Source organism: Monodon monoceros, unplaced genomic scaffold (genome assembly GCF_005190385.1).
Source record: "Monodon monoceros isolate NGI ecotype Baffin Bay Population unplaced genomic scaffold, NGI_Narwhal_1 Super_Scaffold_10, whole genome shotgun sequence".
Lineage (NCBI taxonomy): Eukaryota > Metazoa > Chordata > Mammalia > Artiodactyla > Monodontidae > Monodon > Monodon monoceros.
In genome coordinates this window covers 164,321-183,160 of record NW_021703766.1, presented here as the reverse complement: position 1 = coordinate 183,160, position 18,840 = coordinate 164,321, and the positions used below count along the sequence as shown (strand labels likewise).

Here is an 18,840-nt window from a genome sequence, read left to right as displayed (position 1 = left end):
TGAGCTGGCCCCTGGCTACTTCCTCTCTCCCCTTTCACTCGTGCCCCCAGCCTTGCTTCCCGAGGGGGCGGGATGGACTCCGTGGCCCTGTTGGCTGCCCCCTCTGAGTGGTCGCTGTGCAGGGCGAGCAGGGGCTGTCTTTGCCAGCCGACCCTCCGCCCCTGGGGCAGGGCTGCACGGCTCGCCTGGTGTCCAGCCGGGAGCTGGGCCTTGTTGGTGTCCGTCCAGTGACTGATGGCTCAGCTTTCTGGTTTCTGATGGAGACCTTGGGCGATGCACTGTGTGCCCCTGGTGGGGGGACAGTGGGGGGCGGGGGCTGGCCCCGTGTGTTGGGTCCCAGGGCCGCTGAAGCTGGTCCCGACTGCCTCTTCTCTCCCCTTGCAGAGTCCACAGCGATGGTGTCACCGGCCAGCTCGGAAGCCCAGGTACTTTAAAAACAAACTCTACACGTTAAAAGTTAGGTGTCTTGTATAACGCACTTAAAGTTATACAGTTGCTCCTGTGAGGCAGGACGCAGATAAATGCTCAGTGGCTTAGTGGAAGGGCTTGATAGGGAGATTGAGCCCAGAGGGCAGGCGGTGATGGGGGAGCCCGCCAGGGTGGTGTGGACGCGGTGGGCCTGAGGTTCAGGGGGAGTGATGTACCTCCCTCCCTCTCCCCTGCGACCCCCGGGCTCCTGGAGGGGCCTCCCACTGACCCGAGGGAGGAGGGGGGGCAAAGGTGATGTGGTCTCCGGGGCTCCCTGGTCACAGAGTGTTGGACAGGAATTGGGTCTGGGGGACAAACAGGAAAAGCAGCCCACAATCAATGTCCCGGAGCCCCCATCCAACCCAGAACGCAAACCTCACCGGCAGGACCTCTTCCTGTGTCTCCCGTCCCATCCGCCCGCCCGCAGGTAATTGAATTTGATGTTTATCATTCTCCTGCCTTACGAAAACCAGTTTTGTGCAAATACACATTTATATATTAAACACAGTGTTAGAGCAAGGGTGTGGGCACAGGCCAAACGAGGCTGTGTGGTTTGCTGTGTAGAATTCAGAAACAATAATAAAACCATCCCCAAGTTTTCTGACTTTTTCCCATCGCCCCATGCTGGCCATTCTTAATAATGTCAGTGATAAGATACCCCTCTGGCTGGGGTGGATGCCCTGCTGTTTACACAGCATGGATTTCCCGTAGGATTGCCGTGAACTCTGTGCTATACAGTTTTCTGGAATTTGAGGGGGAAAAACCCAGCCACGCGTTTCCAAGAACCGATTTCACTGCTTGCCGGCTCCTGCTGCCGGGGCTGCCCTGCTGCCCGCAGGCCTCGAGTAGACTTGTGTTCACGACCTCCCGCTCCAAAGGAGGCCTCTTGTTAGCAGTTTTGAAACTATTTACAAGGAACTCTGTATGTAGGGGTCCAGTCTGCACCGTTCTGCCTGGAGCCTCATCAATCAACCTGAGAGCCCCACCCGAGGAAGTGGGGCAGGGCAGTCTCCTATGCGGTTTGCCTAGATTCTGACACTGGCCCTTCGGTTACTCGGGCCGGTCCCTGGGGCTGGCCCACTGGGCCTGCGGGTGCCTGGTTCCCACGCTGCCCGGGCAGGCGGGGTTCAGGGTTCTGAGGCTCTTGGCTGGCTGCCCAGATTTTTCCTTATGGGGAAGCCGGTGGTCTTTGCCTCTGAGAAGCTTTTAAGGAGCAGCTATCAGATAAGAGACTGCAGTGGAGTTAACCCTTTCACTGATGTGATGCCCGCACGGGCCTGCGACCAGGACCACCGGGGGAGGCTGGGTGGGCGGCAGGCTGTGCTGGAGCAGGGGAGCTTTGCTGCCTGCCCCACCCCATGGGGCACAGTGGCCTCCTTCGGAGAGACTGAGTCAGGGCCACCCCTGTGGTTGGCAGGGGCTGTGAGGTCCCTCCGGGGGGGTGGGAGTGGAGTTCACTCCCCCCTACCATCTCCTTCCTGGCCCCCACCTCTGAGCCAAGAAAGGACCGCTGGAAATTTGTGTAAAGTGGGGCCCTCGCCCACCCAGCGGTCCTGAGGGGCATCCAGGCGCTTTCTGGAGATCCCACTGCCGCAGGGACTCCACCAGCCACGGCCTGGCCCTTCAGTCACCTGTCAGATGTGGCCGGCCTTTGGCCTTTGGGCCTCTGACTCATGGTTCTAGGGTGCGACTTGGAGCCAGGTCTGACCCTCGCCTCTGAGGCAGAGATAAGACATCTCCAGGCTGGGAGTGTTGTTGACTTTTGCTGGAACTTTTCTCCCACTGGGCCCTTGCTCTTCCCACGCGTCCAGTGTCCCGAGCCAGGCTTACGCCCCTAGGCCCCCTCCAGGCTCAGGGTGTCTTCGGAGGCGTTTCTGCAGGACAGGGAAGGCCTGTTCTCGTGCCCTGTCCCCTGCACAGCACTGACACTCGCGCCTGTCCTTCAGCTCTGCTCCAGCCCACTCCCTTGGGGTCCAGGGGGGTAGGATCACAGGAAAGGAGAGGAGAGGCCAGAAGGGCCCCGGAGGCCAGGTGGCCCGCACGTGCCTGGTGAGGGTGTAGCTGTGTCCGTGGCACAAGGTCTGGGCACCGGCTGCAGGCCAACCCGACCCCCAGGCCAGCGCGGCCATCCTGTGCTATTCTGTGTCTCTGCCCCACCTGTGAAACCAGAGGTTACCTCAAGGCTTGTGGCAAGGTTGAGTGGCAAAGAGCTGTTGTCATCTTGGCATGTGTGTGTCTTCTGCATCAGTGTCCTCAAGGGAAGCCACGAAAGCAGTTTCAAACACAAAAACAAAGTGCCGTGCACACTGGATGCAGCTTCCTTAGTCTTTTTTTTTTTTTTTTTTTTTTTAAGGATTTATTTATTTATTTTTGGCTACGTTGGGTCTTCGTTGCTGCGCGCGGGCTTTCTCTAGTTGCGGCGAGCGGGAGCTACTCTTCGTTGCAGTGCACATGATTCTCACTGTGGTGACTTCTCGTTGTGGAGCACGGGCTCTAGGCGCACGGACTTCAGTAGTTGTGGCTCGCGGGCTTAGCTGCTCCGCGGCATGTGGGATCTTCCCGGACCAGGGCTCGAACCCGTGTCCCCTGCATTGGCAGGTGGATTCTTAACCACTGCGCCACCAGGGAAGTCCAGCTTCCTCATTCTTATTTCTTATGCTCAGCTGAGCCACTGGCTGGCATGGAACTGCTTTCCCCTTGGTGCCTCCCTGTCAAGCAGACCCGTGTCCCAGGGCCACTGTGTGAGCAGGGACTGTGGGGTGCACACGGCACTGGGACAGATGACTGTTTTCCACAGAACCTGGCTTCCTAGATGTTAATGGCAGTCTGTGAAAACAGGGTTCCCCACCAAGTAAAATTGAAAGCAGAGTGGAGAGGTCTCTCTACCGCAGGACTCATGTTTCTAATATGCTAATCCACTTTTTAAAAAACTTATTATGGGGCTTCCCTGCTGGCACAGTGGTTAAGAGTCCGCCTGCCAATGCAGGGGACACAGGTTCATGCCCTGGTCTGGGAAGATCCCACATGCCGTGGAGCAGCTAAAGCTCGCGAGCCACAACTTCTGAGCCCACGTGCCACAACTACTGAGCCCACGTGCCACAACTACTGAAGCCCGCGTGCCTAGAGCCCGTGCTCCGCAACAAGAGAAGCCGGCACAGTGAGAAGCCCGCGCAACGTGACTAAGAGTAGCCCCCACTCGCCGCAACTAGAGAAAGCCCGCGCGCAGCAACGAGGACCCAACACAGCCAAAAATAAATAAATTAATTAATTAATTTAAAAAAAAAACTTACTATGGAGAAAGAATTTCAAGCATATACAAAGGCAGCAGAATAGCATGGTGGGCCCCGCAGCTAAGGACACACCTGTTCCCTGCGGGCCCCGCCCCTTCCCTCCCCACCTGCCCCCTGGTGACCCCACCCTGCTCCCCGTCCTCAGGTACAATTACTTTTTAGGTTTTTCATTTTCAGTTTAAATTTACATACACTGAAATTTACATGCAGCTTAAAATACTGAAGGGAGGGGATCTTGCTTTTTGTGAGTTCCATTGTCAAACTTTATCGAATAAGCTAGTCTTTCTCTTCTGATTTAAAATATACTGTTACAGCATATGAAAAGCTAATGTTTCACTAGGTTGCCTCTCTGTCTTTTTTTAAACAAAGCCGTTGGGGTAACTCACGTTTGGTGAGTTCTGACCAACGTGTATACCATGTAAGCGACACTGTACTCAAGAACACAGACCTTTTCCAACGTTCCTATGCTGCTGCCACCTCCACCCCCCATGCCGGCTGGGAGCCGTGGGCCTGCCCTTGGGGACTGTAGATTTGTATGCGGAGCCCAGCAGCCTGGAGTTCTGGCTCTGGGCTGTGCACGGGGGTCAGGGCTCCAGACGGCTGCCCAGCTCACGACTAGCATGGATACACGTTTTTCCTCTCTCTTGGTTCAGTTCCCCAGAGAGGAGCTGCAGTCCCGTGGCAAAAGCGTGTTGGATTACAAGAACTTGCCACACGGTTTTCCACAGTGGCTGTGCTGCACGGGGAGCACCCTGTTCCCCGTTTCGGTGACCCTGGGCGCATCCCCAGGGAGGACAGCTGCTGTTCCATTTCACCATTAGAAGCCGCGCGGTGGTGACCTTCTCCTGCGGCAGCTGGGACCCCGGCCCGCCGCCGGCCCCCTCCCGGCACCCATCCAGTTCGTGTGTGCCCTCCCTGCCTGTTTGTGACCGCGGGCCCCTGTCCCGCAGGTGGTTCAGTCGCTGGGCTTCGCCATCTACCGCGCGCTGGACTGGGGGCTGGCGGAGCACGTGGAGCGCGAGCTTAGCCCGCAGCTGGAGCGTCTCATCGACCTCATGGCCAACAGCGACTGCGACGACGATGGCGGTGGCGGGGCAGCCGACGAGGGCTACGGGGCCCCCGAGGAGGAGGAGGAGGCCGAGGGCGGCCCCCGCGCCGTGCGCACCTTCACACAGGCCATGCGCCTGTGCGCCGCGCGCCTGACCGAGCCCCAGGGCGCTCAGACCCACTACCAGGCCGTGTGCCGCGCACTCTTCGTGGAGACGCTGGAGCTGCGCGCCTTCCTCGCCAGGGTCCGGGAGGCCAAGGAGGTGAGTGGAGACTAGGGGACGCCCAGGCCGTAGGGACCAAGGACACGGGGGCGCCTGGCAGGGGCTGAGGGCGAGGCAGACGGGACACGTGGGGGCGGGTGGAGCAAGGGGTGGGGCCGTGAAGGCGCCTCCACCCGCAGAGGCGGGGCCAGGAGGGCGGGGCCAGGCTGTCCCTCCCCAGTCCCTGCCTCCTTCCCTGTGTCCCTCTGTCCGTCCACAGGGGGTGGAAATCCTCGGCTCGCAGCTCACTCTGTGTGGGAGTGCCCTGAACGCTTTGTAGGTTTTAGCTTAACCCGCACACCTCCTGCTTACCCGGTTTTGCACAGGAGGGAACTGAGGCTCAGAAACTTATATAAGTGGCACCTTTACCCCGTGACCTCACTCCTGTTGCCTCTAAGTTAGTTATTAACGTCTCTGATCCCCATGTTTGCATCTGCAAAAGGGGCTGTGCCTCCTGCCTCCGGCTCACCTGCCCAGGTGATGGTTCCTTCCGAAAATAGGGTGCAGAGGGCAGCCCAGGACCCATGCAGAGGTGCCAGCGTGCTGGAGCTTTGGGGAGGTGGGCAGTTCAGTGAGAGGACACTCGCCCAGGTGTTTGCCCCGCTGGTGACAGTCTGCTGTTCCCCTCCACCTCCCTCCGCGGTTATCACCCTTTTTCCGGATGAGCAGTTGGAAAGCCTCTGAGAGGCTGTGTCCTTGCCCCACGCCACAGCTAGTACAGAGCAGAGGGGGCCTGACCCGGCCCCCAGCTGGCCTTCTCCCGGGGCTGCTCCGCTTCTTCGTGGTCTCAAAGTCACAGGAGGTGACAGTCTCTGCCCCAGCTCTCCCAGCCTCTCCCTTGGCAGGAACTGAGGTGTTTCCTTGAAACGGGGGTCACAGCCCACAGGAACTCCTGCCTTCCACCAGCATTTCACAGATGAGAAAAAGCAGAGATTTTTGGAGAGGTCGGGAGGTATTTTTGGAATTAACTGCTGCTGGTCCCTGATTCCACCCTGGCCCTTTGTGGGCACGTGTCTCTCGTTTCCTCTGAGCAGGAAGCGTTCCTGCACAGCTTCTCTGGCTCTGAGCTTGAGCAGGCTCTCAGGGTTGTTTTGATCGATGGGCCTGGGACCCAGCGCAGGACAATTCAGATGCTCCTTGAGCTACTTGGCCCTTATCTACAGCCCAATCCTAGCCCAAGGGGGGGTGGCCCCTCTGCACAGCCTGTGCCTCCAAAGCCCCATCCCCCTTCTTCCCTCCCCACGCTTCCCCGGCATCTCAGAGATGTCCTTCCAGTGCTCTCATTGTGGATGGTCCTAATGGTTTTCTGTCACCTGTCCTGTTGCTGAGGTCAATTCCTTACCCAGGCAATAAAAGCTCTTTGTTTTAGGAGCAAACAGCTCTAGACTTCAAGCAGTTGACCCAAGAGAAGTCTGGGAAATTGGAGGAGGTGGTGAGAGGGAGGCTGTTGGTGGGGCACAGCTGGGCTGGCATTTGGGGCAGAAACAGCCTACTCAGGGGGCAGGTAGAGATACTCCAGGAACGACAGGAGACCCACCTTCCTGCCCTTTGCGGAGACCGCCAGGTCACACGCAGGTCTATTTTTAGAATCACACACCTTGTGCTTCTCAGAGACTTGGCAGAGTTTTCTAGAGCGTCCCAAAGCAGTTTGGCAAGTGGCTTGGGGTGAAAGCCAGGGTAACCGGTTCTGTCTGATTTGGGGGATGGGGAGGGCGAGGCTGTGCGCCAAAGGCAGCTGCGTCTCCAGGGAGGAAGATTGGAGGAAGAAAGGCAGCTGCTGCCAAGATGCAGGGCAACGAACCTAGCAGCTTCTTCCCAAATTCTCAGCATAGAACAGCTACCTCACGATCCCCGACATCCTTCTTGGGCCCTCACCGTGATGGCAGCATTTTCCCCAGGCCGTGAAATCCATCCCTGTGACTGTTTGCCTTGGCCTGCTGAGTAACTCACCCTCTCGGCTGTCCACCCACCCATCCAACTACCCGTTTATTGATTCATTTATTCATTCAACCAATGTTTAAGACCTAGCACGTGTCTCACACAGTGCTAGGAGCCAGAAACACTAAGATAAAAAAATAAAAGCAAAAACAGAAAACGTGGTTCTGGCCTCATGGAGCCAACCATTCAGACAACAATCAAAGCAGCAGATAAATGTACAACTGCAGATGGGATCGTGTGCAGAGAAGCGGCCGAGGGTGTCCCATGAGGGTGGGTGTGCGTGGGGCCCGGGGGCCCTGTGAGCTGAGGTCTGAAGCCCTCAGTGAGGGGGATCAGTGAGGGAAGGGGGCAGATTCTACTGCAGCCAGGAGGTACTGTGTGGGTGCTACGTGGAGGTTGTGCTTTCTCCCCTGCCCTTGCCTGGGAGATGCGGCCACAGATAGCCAGTGGGACTCCAGTGTTCCCGTGGGGCTCCAAGGCTGATGGCCTGGTTCCCCCAGATATCTTTCTGAGCCCCAAAGCCTTGTCCAAAATGCCCACTTGTCCCTTTTGTAGCTGGTGGACCAGTAGCCCATGTGGTGCACAAGCATCCCCAGGGAGACAGGCCAGCAGGGCCCACATCCCCACAGCTGCTCTTCTCCCATTTCTCCTGGACTTACAGATGCTGCAGAAGCTTCGGGAGGACGAGCCGCAGTCAGAAAAGCCCCTGATGGAGCTCGACAGCCTGGGGCGCACGGACTGGGTAAGACGTGGCCCCCGCTGGCCCGGGGCACAGCCCGGGAGCCCTGCCCGGGGCTAAGGGCCATTTTCATCTTCTCGGGGGCCCAGGCCCGACTCTGGGTCCAGCTCATGCGGGAGCTGCGCCACGGAGTGAAGCTGAAGAAGGTGCAGGAGCAGGAGTTCAACTCCCTGCCCACAGAGTTCCAGCTCACCCCCTTCGAGATGCTGATGCAGGACATCCGCGCCAGGAACTACAAGCTGCGCAAGGTCATGGTGCGCCCCTCAAGGTCATGGTGGGCCCCTCAAGGTCATAGTGGGCCCCTCAAGGTCATGGTGGGCCTCTCTAGGCCATGGTGCGCCCCTCAAGGTCATGGTGGGCCCCTCAAGGTCATGGTGGGCCTCTCTAGGTCATGGTGGGCCTCTCAAGGTCATGGTGGGCTACTCAAGGTCATGGTAGGCCGTGTTGAAGGGGGTCCATGTTCAGCCCCCCTCTGCTCGCTGGAGCCCCTGCTTGGTGTGCTGGCCACTGAACTGGGGCAGACGTGGCCCGGAGTCACATGGTGCACGGTCCTTTCAGGGACACAGTGTGAAAAGGGCAGGGAGAAGGGGACCAGGGGCAGGAGCTGAGGCTGCAGGATTGTCGCATTTAACGCTCACATAGCCCCTGCTGTGTGCCAGCATCGCTGAGAATCTTAAACGTGCGAGTTAATTTCATCGTTATTACAACCCTTTGAGGTGGTGCCGCTGACCCCCATTTCCACATGAAGAATCTGAGATTCAGGGAAAGCCTGTGGTCAGGCCTTGAAGGCCACGGCTGCACAGCCACTGAGAGGGAGGCTGGAGTGAGGCCCAGGCGCTGCCCATGGCTGCATGAGCCCCTCTCAAGGCCACAGCCCTGGCAGGTGGGCCCTTAGCCTTGCTGCCCTCACCCCACACACAGGTCAACGGGGACATCCCTCCCAGGGTGAAGAAGGATGCCCACGAACTTATCCTGGACTTCATCCGCTCCCGGCCTCCGCTGAAGCAGGTACCGGCTCCCTTGGGGCGTTTGGAAGGTTGGTTCTGGGGCGCTCACTGCCCCAGGAGCACACAGGGCCTCCACGTCCGGCCTTGTGATGCCGTGGGCTCCGGATTCCTCATGCAGGGTTCCTCCCCAGCTTGGGAGTCGGCCCCCACCTGGCGCTGCCACACCCCCTGCAGGTCTCAGAGAGAAGGCTTCGCCCCTTACCCCAGAAACAGAGAACGCTGCATGAGAAGATCCTGGAGGAGATCAAGCAGGAACGCAGGCTGCGCCCCGTGGAGGACAGGCACTGGGACGGGCGGGGTGAGCGGGGTGAGCACGGGACACCCCCTCCTCTGCCCCTTGCCTCCCCTCCACCCCCCAACCCGTCCTGTCCTGTCCTGCCTTACCTGCTGCCTGCCCCAGGGTTCGGCTCTCTGCCCTGCATCCTCAACGCCTGCTCTGGGGACGTCAAGTCCACTTCCTGCATCAACCTGTCCATCACGGATGCCGGGAGCAGTGCCCAGCGCCCGCGGCCCCGGGTCCTGCTCAAGGCGCCCACGTTGGCTGAGATGGAGGAGATGAACATATCCGAGGTCAGAGCCCACGGGTTCCTGAAGAGATACTGAGGAGGAGGGGGGGAGGGGAGGGGGAGGGGAGGAGGGAGGGGAGGAGGGAGGGGGCAAGGACACAGCCAGCGTCCATCCGGCGTCCAGCTCTGTGGGGCGCGCCCTGCTTTGAAGCTGGTGTCCTGCTGTGGGGCTGGGTCTGCCCTAGGGGCAAGCATGGCCGGGCTCAGGACCCTTTCCCATCTTGGCGGCTCAGAAGGGTCACTGGGACGGTGGCCTTGAACCACTGTGGCCTCTGCACAAAAAGGTCTAAAGCAGAGTGCTCCGTCCTCCTGGGGCTGGGAAGCTGGGCAGCCCCCCTCAGAGGTGAAAAGCCAGCATGTCCCAGCGGGGCTCTGCATCCTGGCTGCTGCCCTCTGAGCCCAGAGACCAGGGTGGTGGCCATGTCCACGGGCCCCACCTGCCCCCCAGACCTGCCCTCCCAGGACTTTCCAGGAGCCGCAGACCAGGGTGTGGTTTTCGAGGCACCCGCCTCCCCCTGGCCTGGGCAGTGTGTAGCGGAGGCCCCTGTGCCCGACACCTTGGTCCAAGGACCGGCAGGAGGCGCTGGCGGGCAGAGAGGTCAGGGAGATGCTGGCTGGCGTGTTCGCAGGAGGAAGAGTCGCCGTGTGGGGAGGTGACACTGAGGCGAGACCGCTCTTTCTCGGAGCACGACCTGGCCCAGCTCCGGAGCGAGGTGACCTCTGGCCTACAGCCCCCTGGAGGCCTGGAACGGGCTCGGCCGCGTGCGGACAGCGTGCAGTCCTGGACGCCCAGCGCCCAGGAGCCAGGTGGGTGCTGCCCTCCCTTCCCTGGGCACCCTCCTGCGGGCGCCCTTTGCCCCTGCCCGGTCCCAGCGGCTTCAGAGGGTACAGGGAGTTCACACCTGCAGGAAGGGTATTTATCACCCCAGGCAGTCATCCCCCACCTTTTGAAACTTTATTAAATTAGTAATACATACTCATTGTAAAACTTTAAAAAAAAGTTCCCATGATTCTATTACCTAGGGATAATTGCCGTTGACATATTGGTGTATAGAAAGAAAGCTGGATGGATGGACGATTGACAGATCCTTCTAGTGTTTCTGTCAATGGAGACGTGCCCACAGAGTAGCACACACCACTCTGGAGCCTGACCAGTGCCCTGGGTTTTGTCACGAGCCCCGCCCTTTCCCCGTCAGTCAGCACGCAGGACGGTACGGTTCTGCTGGCCACGCAGGGTTAGTTGGTCCCCTCCGTGGTGAAGGCTGGGCCCCACCAAGTGCCCCGGGTCACAGGGTTGCCACCCTGCCCAGTGCCTCCCACCGGGCATGGCCAGGCCCCCTTCTCTCCCCTCAGGGTCACCTTGAGCCCGTGTTGCTTTCTGGCCCCGCTCGGGATGGTCTCATTTGGTGGCTATGACTCACTCCTGGTGTGAAGAGGTCCAGACCAGGCATTCCGTACCTCACTGTCCCCCCATGGTGGAGGCGGACCCCCTCTTCCCGCTCCGACCCTCTCTGCCCCTCTGGGTCTTCAGGCAAAGGGTGGTGAGGGGCGCTGACCGAGGCTGCCACGGCCCCATCATGGGGCTCAGATACGGGCCCCTCTGGCCTGCCGCACTGCACAGGCCCTCGATGTGGGTGATGTGTCCTCTACTAGACCCCTCACCCCCAGTAAACCACCACACCATCACCTCCTGCTGCATGGAGGGCCATCTTCCCCTTCCCTGGGCACAGCTGTCCAACGCCAGAACACCTGCAGGTTGTCCTGACAGCCCCCGGCTCTTCTACCAGGTTCTGTCAGCATCCAGTCCCGGCATGACCCCAGCTCCCCGCCACGCAGTGACCTGGGCTCAGTCGAGGACAGGCCTGGGGCCTCCGAGTGGCTGGTGAGTGACGGAGGCGCGGTGGTCCAAGGTGGCTGTGATGGGCTGGTGTGCCAGCTGGGCTCAGGAGGGGTGAGGGCTCCCCTCAGTGGTGTGCGGGGTCTACGCTCCAGCCACCCCATCTGGGCAGGTTGGGCTCAGGAGGGGTGAGGGCTCCCCTCAGTGGTGTGCGGGGTCCGCGCTCCAGCCACCCAACCTGGGCAGGTTGGGCTTTGCTGCCGCCCCCTGGACCTTCTGGGTACTGCGGCCCCCTGGGCCGGAGAGGGGCCTTGCTAAGGGGATAGCCCAGTTCCACCTCTGGGGGCTCAGGACAGGTGAGAAGCCCATCGCCCTGTGCCTGGAAGGCAGCCTGGTGACACTGGAGAGCACTTTCTCAGGTCTCGACTCTGTGCCGCTCCCTCTCGGCACCTCCGTTTCATTGGCTGTGAATTTTGTCTGACTTTTCATTGTGAAGAGCTAACAGTTGCTGACGTTTTGAGGTCCCCACTTGGACCTGAACCTTGGTGCATGATTTTATCAAATGCAATGAGAGCAGTGAAGTGCCTCGGGGGCCACAGGGCACCTTGCTGATGCTTTGAGAGACGGAGTTCTGTGCTAAGAACACAGGACTGTTCCCCTGGGGGCTAGGACAGGGTGTACTCGCCATGGCGGCCCAAAGGGCCGGGCGGTTATGACGAGGTGGACAGGCGCAACCACCTGACTGGCAGACCCGGAGTCGCAGTGGATGGTTGGCGCTGGGAGGGAGGTGGGAGCGGGGGAGGGTTCCAGGAGGAAGGGCAGTGGGCCTGGGGACTCTGGCTGGCTCTGACTGGCCTGGTGTTGGCAGGTGGGGAGCAAGGCTGGAGGCAGATGCTTCAGGTCTGGGAGCACTGCGGACGAAGGTGGGATGGGCTGAAGGGTTACATGTGCAACGAGGCCATCGACGGGCTGGGGGCTGGCCGGTGGGGTGGGTGGGGCCAGGTCAGAGAAGCCTTGCCTGTAGCCATGCACAGAGAAGTCCCAGGGAGCGGTGCGGCTCCCTGGCGTGGCCGAGCTGAGAAGCGGGGCGTTTTATGGAGCTGCTGGGCTTGGTGGACCGAGGCCAGGGAGGTGCCAGGGTCCTCCGGGAAGAGGGGAACTTATGGAGACGCCCTGAGAGCCTGAGACCGGCCCCTCGGGCCTCCTGCCATAGGAGTTCAGCCACCCCGTGGAGAGCCTGGCTCTGACGGTGGAGGAGGTGATGGACGTGCGCCGTGTGCTGGTGAAGGCCGAGATGGAGAAGTTCCTGCAGAATAAGGAGCTCTTCAGCAGTCTGAAGAAGGGAAAGGTGAGGGGCCCGGGGTTGGGGCAGGCAAGGGCAGGACCGGGCCTGGCGAGTTCTGGACAAAACTGGGCTCTAACCAGGCCTTTCCGTACAGATTTGCTGCTGCTGCCGGACCAAGTTCCCACTGTTCTCCTGGCCGTCCACCTGTCTCTTTTGCAAGAGGTGAGTGAGCCTTCTGAATGCACCTTGGCTGTGAATTAACATGGGAAGGAGGGGTAAGAAGCCTCTAGGTTTCTGTCTAGTAGAGCTTCCTGCGATTCTGAGGATGATCTATCAGGCACTGTTGAGTTGTGCAAGGAAGGGACAGAATTTTTTATTTAATCGTAACAGCTGAGCAGCCCCCACTTTCAGCCAAGGTGGGGTAACAGGAAGCAGGACAGGCATCTTCCGCATGAAACAGCCAAAAAGAAAGAAAAAAAAAAACGTCAAAGACATGAAGCACTGGTTCTCAAGACATCAGGTATCAAGCAACCAACGGGAAGCAGACAGGGTGAGCTCTATCCTAGGACTGCCTCAACTCTGGACTCGGAGCCTATTCAGCTCCTGGAGTGGAGGAGCTAAAGCTGAGAACGAGGGCACCCGGGCAGCTAGAGTTCTCCCCTCTGGAGAGAGTCCTCCAGGAAGCAGGTCTCAAGAGACCTGCAGAAGGTCCCCCTTGAGTGTTCAGAGTTCTGATCAGCACATACATGCAAGGAAATTACTGAGGGTTTGGAAGGAATCATCTTGAAGCACAGATTGGCAAACTCCAGCCCATGGGCTAAATCTGGCCCACTGCCTATTTATAAATAAAGTTTTATTGGAACACAGCCACACCCATCTGTTTATTATTCATTTAGTCACACCTAAAATGTTGACTATCTGAGCTTTTACAGGAAAAGTTGACTGACCCTGTCCTAAGGGTTTAAAGGAACAGTACCAGGAATAGTGTCTATTCCCACCAGCCATGGTGGAAAGTTGTGATTCATGGCTGCTGAGTGGAATACACAGGAAGGTCTTGCCTCACTAGTGAGAATAAGTGCCCCTAGACTGAGCACTGCTCCAGAACTAACAAATCACAAAAGCAAGACCTGAAAGGACCAAACTATTCCCAAGTATCCTGACGGCTTCCCAGAGCAAAGCTCAAGAATAGGAATAAAAATATATCCAGCAGCCAGCAAGATAAAACGCCTGGCGTCCAATCAAATATTACCAGGCATGTCAAGAAGCAGGGGAACATGACCCATGACCCACATGACCCATGACCCACATCACCCAGAAGTGACACACATTTTAGGGTTAGCAGATAAGGACATTGGAAGGTTTTTTTGTTTTTGTTTTTTTGGCCACACCGCACAGCATGCGGGATCTGAGTTCCCCAACCAGAGATTGAACCCCGCACCCCCTGCAGTGGAAGTGCGGAGTCTTAACCACTGGACCACCAGGGAAGTCCTGTGGACAGTAAAAGTTTTGAACTGCATTTCATATGCTGCCAAAGTTAAAGACATGGAAAAGGTAAAGGAGAGACAAATCGAACCTCTAGACATGAAAACTGGAATGTTTGGGGTGAAAATTACACTGGATGATTTATAGCAGGTTAGACATTCAGAGGAATGTGCAGAAGAAAAGATTAGTCAACTTGAAGACCTAGCAATAGAAACTATCCAAAACAAAATTATCCAAAACAAAAACACTGAGAGAAAAAATAATTTGAAAATGAAAAATGTGTTGGCAAGCTGTGGGATAACATTAAGAAGCCTAATATAGGTGTAATTAAAGTTCCCAAAGATGTGGGGGCAGAAAAAGTATTTGAAGAAATAACAGCTAAAAAGGTGTTCCAAATTTGATGAAAAATATAAACCTACAAGAAACTCAGTGAACCCCAAGCACAAGAAATATGAATAAAATCACACCAAGACACATAATAATTAAATTGATCAAAACCGGTGATAAAGAGAAATTCCTAAAGTCAGTCAGCAAATAAAGACATGTTATGTACAGAGAAAGAGAAAGATGACTGCAGGTTCCTCATCAAAACACTGCAGGCAAGATGTCAGTGGAACAACATCTTTAAGGTACTGAAAGAAGAAGAAGAAAAAAAACGGTCAATCTAGAATTCTGTACCCAGCAAGAGGCAAAAGTAAAGATTTCCAGAAATACAGAAGCCAAAAAAATTCTTCACCAGCAGACCCACACTGGAACAAATGTTAAATGAGGTCTGCCACGTAGATGGAAAGTGACACCAGATGGAGACCTGAATGTACACAAAGCAATAAGAGCACTAGGAACAGCAACTCCTAACATATAAGATTATCTTCTTATACCTCTTTGAAAGGTAAACCAATACCCAGCACCCAACAAGGTAAAATTCAGTGTCCATCATCCAATCAAAGATTACCAGGCATGCAAATAATTAATAAAAATGTATTTTGGGGGTTATCACATATCTGTAAGTAAAAAAATATAACAATAGCATTAAGACCAGAGGTGGAGGACTGTAAGTATGCTGTTATAAGTTTTTATATGAGATGGTAAAATATTACTTGAAGGAAGACTGTGATAAGTTAAAGACTATCCTATGAGCCCAAAAGCAACTACTGGAATGGCTTGTATGTCAACAAAGAAGATAAAATGGAATCATAAAAAAGACTCAATACAGAAAGCATAAACAGGAAAAGGGAACAAAGAACAAATAGGACAAAAAGAAAACAAATCACAAGATGACAGACTTAAACCCAATTATATCAACAATTACATTAAACATAAATGGTGTAAACAATCCAATTAAAAGGCAGAGTTTCTCGGATTGAATAAAGAAAGCGAGACAATCTGCTGTCTATAAGACATGTAATTTATTTTTAATTTTACTTTATTTTTTGGCTACGCTGCACGGCTTGCAGGATCTTAGTTCCCCGACCAGGGATCAAACCCAAGCCCCCTGCAAACCCAAGCATGGAGTCCTAACCACTGGACCGCCATGGAATTCCCAAGACATGTACATTAAATAAAAGACACAAACTGGTTGGAGGGAGGTGGGTGGAGAAAGATACACCACACCAACATTAGTCTAAAGAAAGCTTGAGTTGATATATTGATACGATACAAAGTAGACTATGGAGTAAAGAGTATTATCAGAGTTAAAGGAGTTCATTTCATAACAGTAAAAGGAGGAAATAATCCTGAACATTTTCCACACCTAGCAAGAGATTCAATATACATGGAACAAAACATTGACAGACTACAAGGAAAAATAGCTAAATCCATGCTTATAGTTAGAGATACGAAACCCTAAGGGTCTAGGAGGTTTGCATGACACTACCACCAACTTGATCTAAGCGACATTTAGAGAAACTAGACCGAACAGTGTGATGTATGTTCTTATCAAGTGCACACGGAACGTGCACCAAAATTGACTATTCTGGGTCAAAAAACAAGTCTCAAAAATGCGGAAGGATTCATATCATACAAAGTATGTTTCCTGACCACAGTAAAATAAAATCAAACTAATACAGAGGTTTGTTGACGGCGACTTAATTATGGGACATCCATGCAAGAGTGCATGGTCCCTTGTTTTAAAAAATGAATTTGGACAATTTGTACTGATGTGGAGAAGAGCCCTGGTGTATCTTTATAGGATAGTACACATGATACCCCATTTCATTTACTGTATTTTTACTTTAAATGTATGTTTTTGTTAATTTATGCTTAGATATGGAGAATGGAAACTGCTGATAGGAGGGATCATCTCTAGGATGGGCTTTACAGGAGAGGACTCGTGTCTAAATTAAAATTCTCTCTAGTGTTTGAATTTTTACAACAAGAAGGCATTTACTTTTGAAATCACATATGGGAAATAAACACTGTTAATCACTGCTTAAAGATGGGCATCTCACTTGAGGGCCCTCTGGCTCTGACAGTGCTTGTGGAGAGAGGGGTCAGGTACCCTCCACTCCAGACCAGATGCTCCCCAGCAAGAGCGAGGAGGGGCAGAAGTATTTTGGGTGCAGAGCTGAGTAAAAAGAAAAGCAAGATTTGGGAGTAAAATGAAAGTAAAGCACTGACGTGGCCAGGGGTCAAGCGGGAGGCAGTGACAGCCTGGCCTCGCCTGTGTGCCGGGCGGGTGCTGGATCCCTCACAGCTGACACTGCAAACCCTCTTCTTTTCTCTCCAGAGCTGTCTGCAGTTCCTGCAGCATAAAGGTGAGGACCACCTGGGGTCAGGGCGAGGGCCCACATCTCAGGTGTCCTGCGGCCCGACCGGGCCTGTCCGGGGGTGGGCAGAGGCTCTGCTGTCTCCTGTCGGGTGATCCCTGCTCCCTACTCACCTCTTCAGCTCCTTCCTCCAGAGCGATCCGCTTCCACACTTCCTAAAACTGCAGTTTTTAAAGACCCTTGTAAATGGTCCCTTTTTTAAAAAATTAAATATTCTGTGTTAGTAGGCCAGTGCCAGGAGACCCATCTCTTTCTCTAAAAGTCCTCCTTCTGACACCCCAAATTCCTTGAGTGTCTTTGGAACGCCTCATTTTATAGCAGCTTGGGGTGTCTGCATACACGCAGGTGTGCACAGAGGTAAAGGATAATATTTGGAAGGATGTCACCCCTTTACACCTCGTCCCAGAAACAGTCATCTGTCTGAGGGATTTTTACCACCACTATTTTCAAAGCCTTACTTTTTATGCTGCCACTTGGCTATAGAGAGGCCACCTCGTCAATGCTGAGTGCTGATTGCATACAGGCCGCAATGCTCCACCTTGCGTGTTGGCAGCTGTCCGGGGGACCCGGGGGCCTGGAGTGTCTCTCTGTGTTGCAGGTGAAGATGCCGTCTAAGAAGTTTGCACACATTCCCGTGTACACGCTGGGCTTCGAGAGTCCTCCAAGGGTGCCAACCACCAAAGTCACGCTGGCACAGAGAAGAGACGCCTTCCAGTGCGTGCCTGCCCTTGGTGACGTCCCTGTGGTGGGCAGGCGTCACAGTCACCTGGAAGCTGGGCGGGGGCCTGTGTGCTGGGGTGGGGTGGGGCTGAGAGGTCAGAGCCCAGGACCCAAATTCCTCCCAAGGAAGAGCTGCTGCGGGATGGACTTTGCTCTGCCTGATGTGGGCGCGGGGGGATGTGGAGACTCGGGAGGACCCCTGACGGCCCCGTCCTGCCCCAGACCCCTGCAGGGGCCCCACTGGCGGAGCGTGGAGGAGGAGTTCCCGCACATCTACACCCACGGCTGCGTCCTGAAGGACGTCTGCAGCGACTGCACCGGCTTCGTGGCGGACGTGGTGCGCTCCAGCCGCAGGAGTGTGGACGCCCTCAACACCACGCCCCGCCGCGCCCGCCAGACCCAGTCCCTCTACGTCCCGAACACCTGGACACTCGACCTCAAGTGATGGTCGCGGCCCCCTGGCCGCCTGGTCTGAGGCTTTTCGGGGTGCCCGGGTGGCCATGTTTCTGGGGAGGAGCCAGGCTAGTCCTGGACCAGGCGGAGAAGCCCCCGTCCTGGGGCACGGCGGCCCCTGGCCCTCGTGATGTGCATGTACATATATATATATACAGATACGTTTATATAATATATACACACAGCATATATATTTATATTCATGCTTCCTGGCCCCAGAGTTCATTTGGGGTCAGACTCACTCCAGGACCCTCCCTGGGGGAGGCTGTTTCCTCTCAGGATTCCTTGAGCAGAGCGGGGGTGGGGTGGGGTGGGGGTGGGCTGGGGCTGGGGGTGGGGCGGATGGGAACAGGTCTTCTCACTCAGATGCAGAGGGGGCACGTGGGCATACAGCAGAGGGGCTCTGGGGAAGAAGGTCCTACCCGCACGTTTTCTTTTCCGGCAGCTTCCCCTCCCTGGGTGGACGTCCAGGCCGGGACAGGGGTCCTTGGTCCCCAGGGGGCTTGGAGCACCCCCCTCGCACCTGTGCTCTCCTAGCAGGGCCGTGGGCTGCGGAGGCACCTGGGAAACCTCTGAGTGGGCTAGGATTCCCCTGTTGGGCATCCCAGCCCTCCATGTGGAAGGTCTAAGGCCAAGCTCACTCGCGGCCCCCACCTGACATCCGTACCCCGGCCATCTGCCACGCAGCCAGTATCGCTGGCCTCCCACGCTCAGAGGTGCGGGGATGGTGCTGGCCCGGAGGCCCTGGCGATGCTGGCGGTCCTGGTACGGGAAGGAGCTCTGTAAATTGTACACAAGGCCACTCCTGGCCGAATAAATGTGGTCTCACAGTCTCCTGGCCGGGGTGTGCACTGAGAGCTCTGCAGTTGCAGGGGTGGGCCTGTGCTCCAAGGGCGGACACTGGGCTCTGAGGGGCCACCTGCCGCCTGGTGCCGTCATGACACGAGCGTGCTCAGGCCCACTCCATGATCTGGCCATCT

At 56.1% G+C, this 18,840-nt stretch overlaps 1 protein-coding gene across 3 annotated transcripts; it reads left to right on the top strand.

The window, feature by feature from the left end:
- The first annotated feature begins 386 nt into the window (after window positions 1–386).
- SPIRE2 (spire type actin nucleation factor 2) lies at window positions 387–18,058 on the top strand. 3 transcript variants are annotated; one of them, XM_029203292.1, is made up of 14 exons: window positions 387–425; window positions 4,709–5,068; window positions 7,668–7,748; window positions 7,835–7,999; window positions 8,667–8,753; window positions 8,927–9,050; window positions 9,153–9,322; window positions 9,948–10,125; window positions 11,106–11,200; window positions 12,369–12,503; window positions 12,595–12,662; window positions 16,648–16,675; window positions 17,286–17,401; window positions 17,630–18,058. In XM_029203292.1, the coding sequence occupies exons 1-14, from the start codon at window positions 396–398 to the stop codon at window positions 17,850–17,852; spliced, it is 1,860 nt and encodes a 619-aa protein (XP_029059125.1). In that variant the 5' UTR covers window positions 387–395; the 3' UTR covers window positions 17,853–18,058. The 3 variants fall into 3 exon arrangements, with proteins under 3 accessions (XP_029059125.1, XP_029059117.1, XP_029059109.1); XM_029203276.1 differs by having other exon boundaries at window positions 391–425; window positions 8,927–9,059; XM_029203284.1 differs by having other exon boundaries at window positions 8,927–9,322.
- Window positions 18,059–18,840: the final 782 nt, after the last annotated feature.

Excerpts from the sequence above, each read along its gene's own strand:
- SPIRE2 (XM_029203284.1), top strand. The coding sequence starts at position 396 with ATGGTGTCACCGGCCAGCTCGGAAGCCCAG. Across the intron at positions 8,000-8,666 it reads ACAAGCTGCGCAAGGTCATG|GTCAACGGGGACATCCCTCC; the intron begins GTGCGCCCCTCA and ends CCCCACACACAG. Across the intron at positions 10,126-11,105 it reads GCCCAGCGCCCAGGAGCCAG|GTTCTGTCAGCATCCAGTCC; the intron begins GTGGGTGCTGCC and ends CTCTTCTACCAG.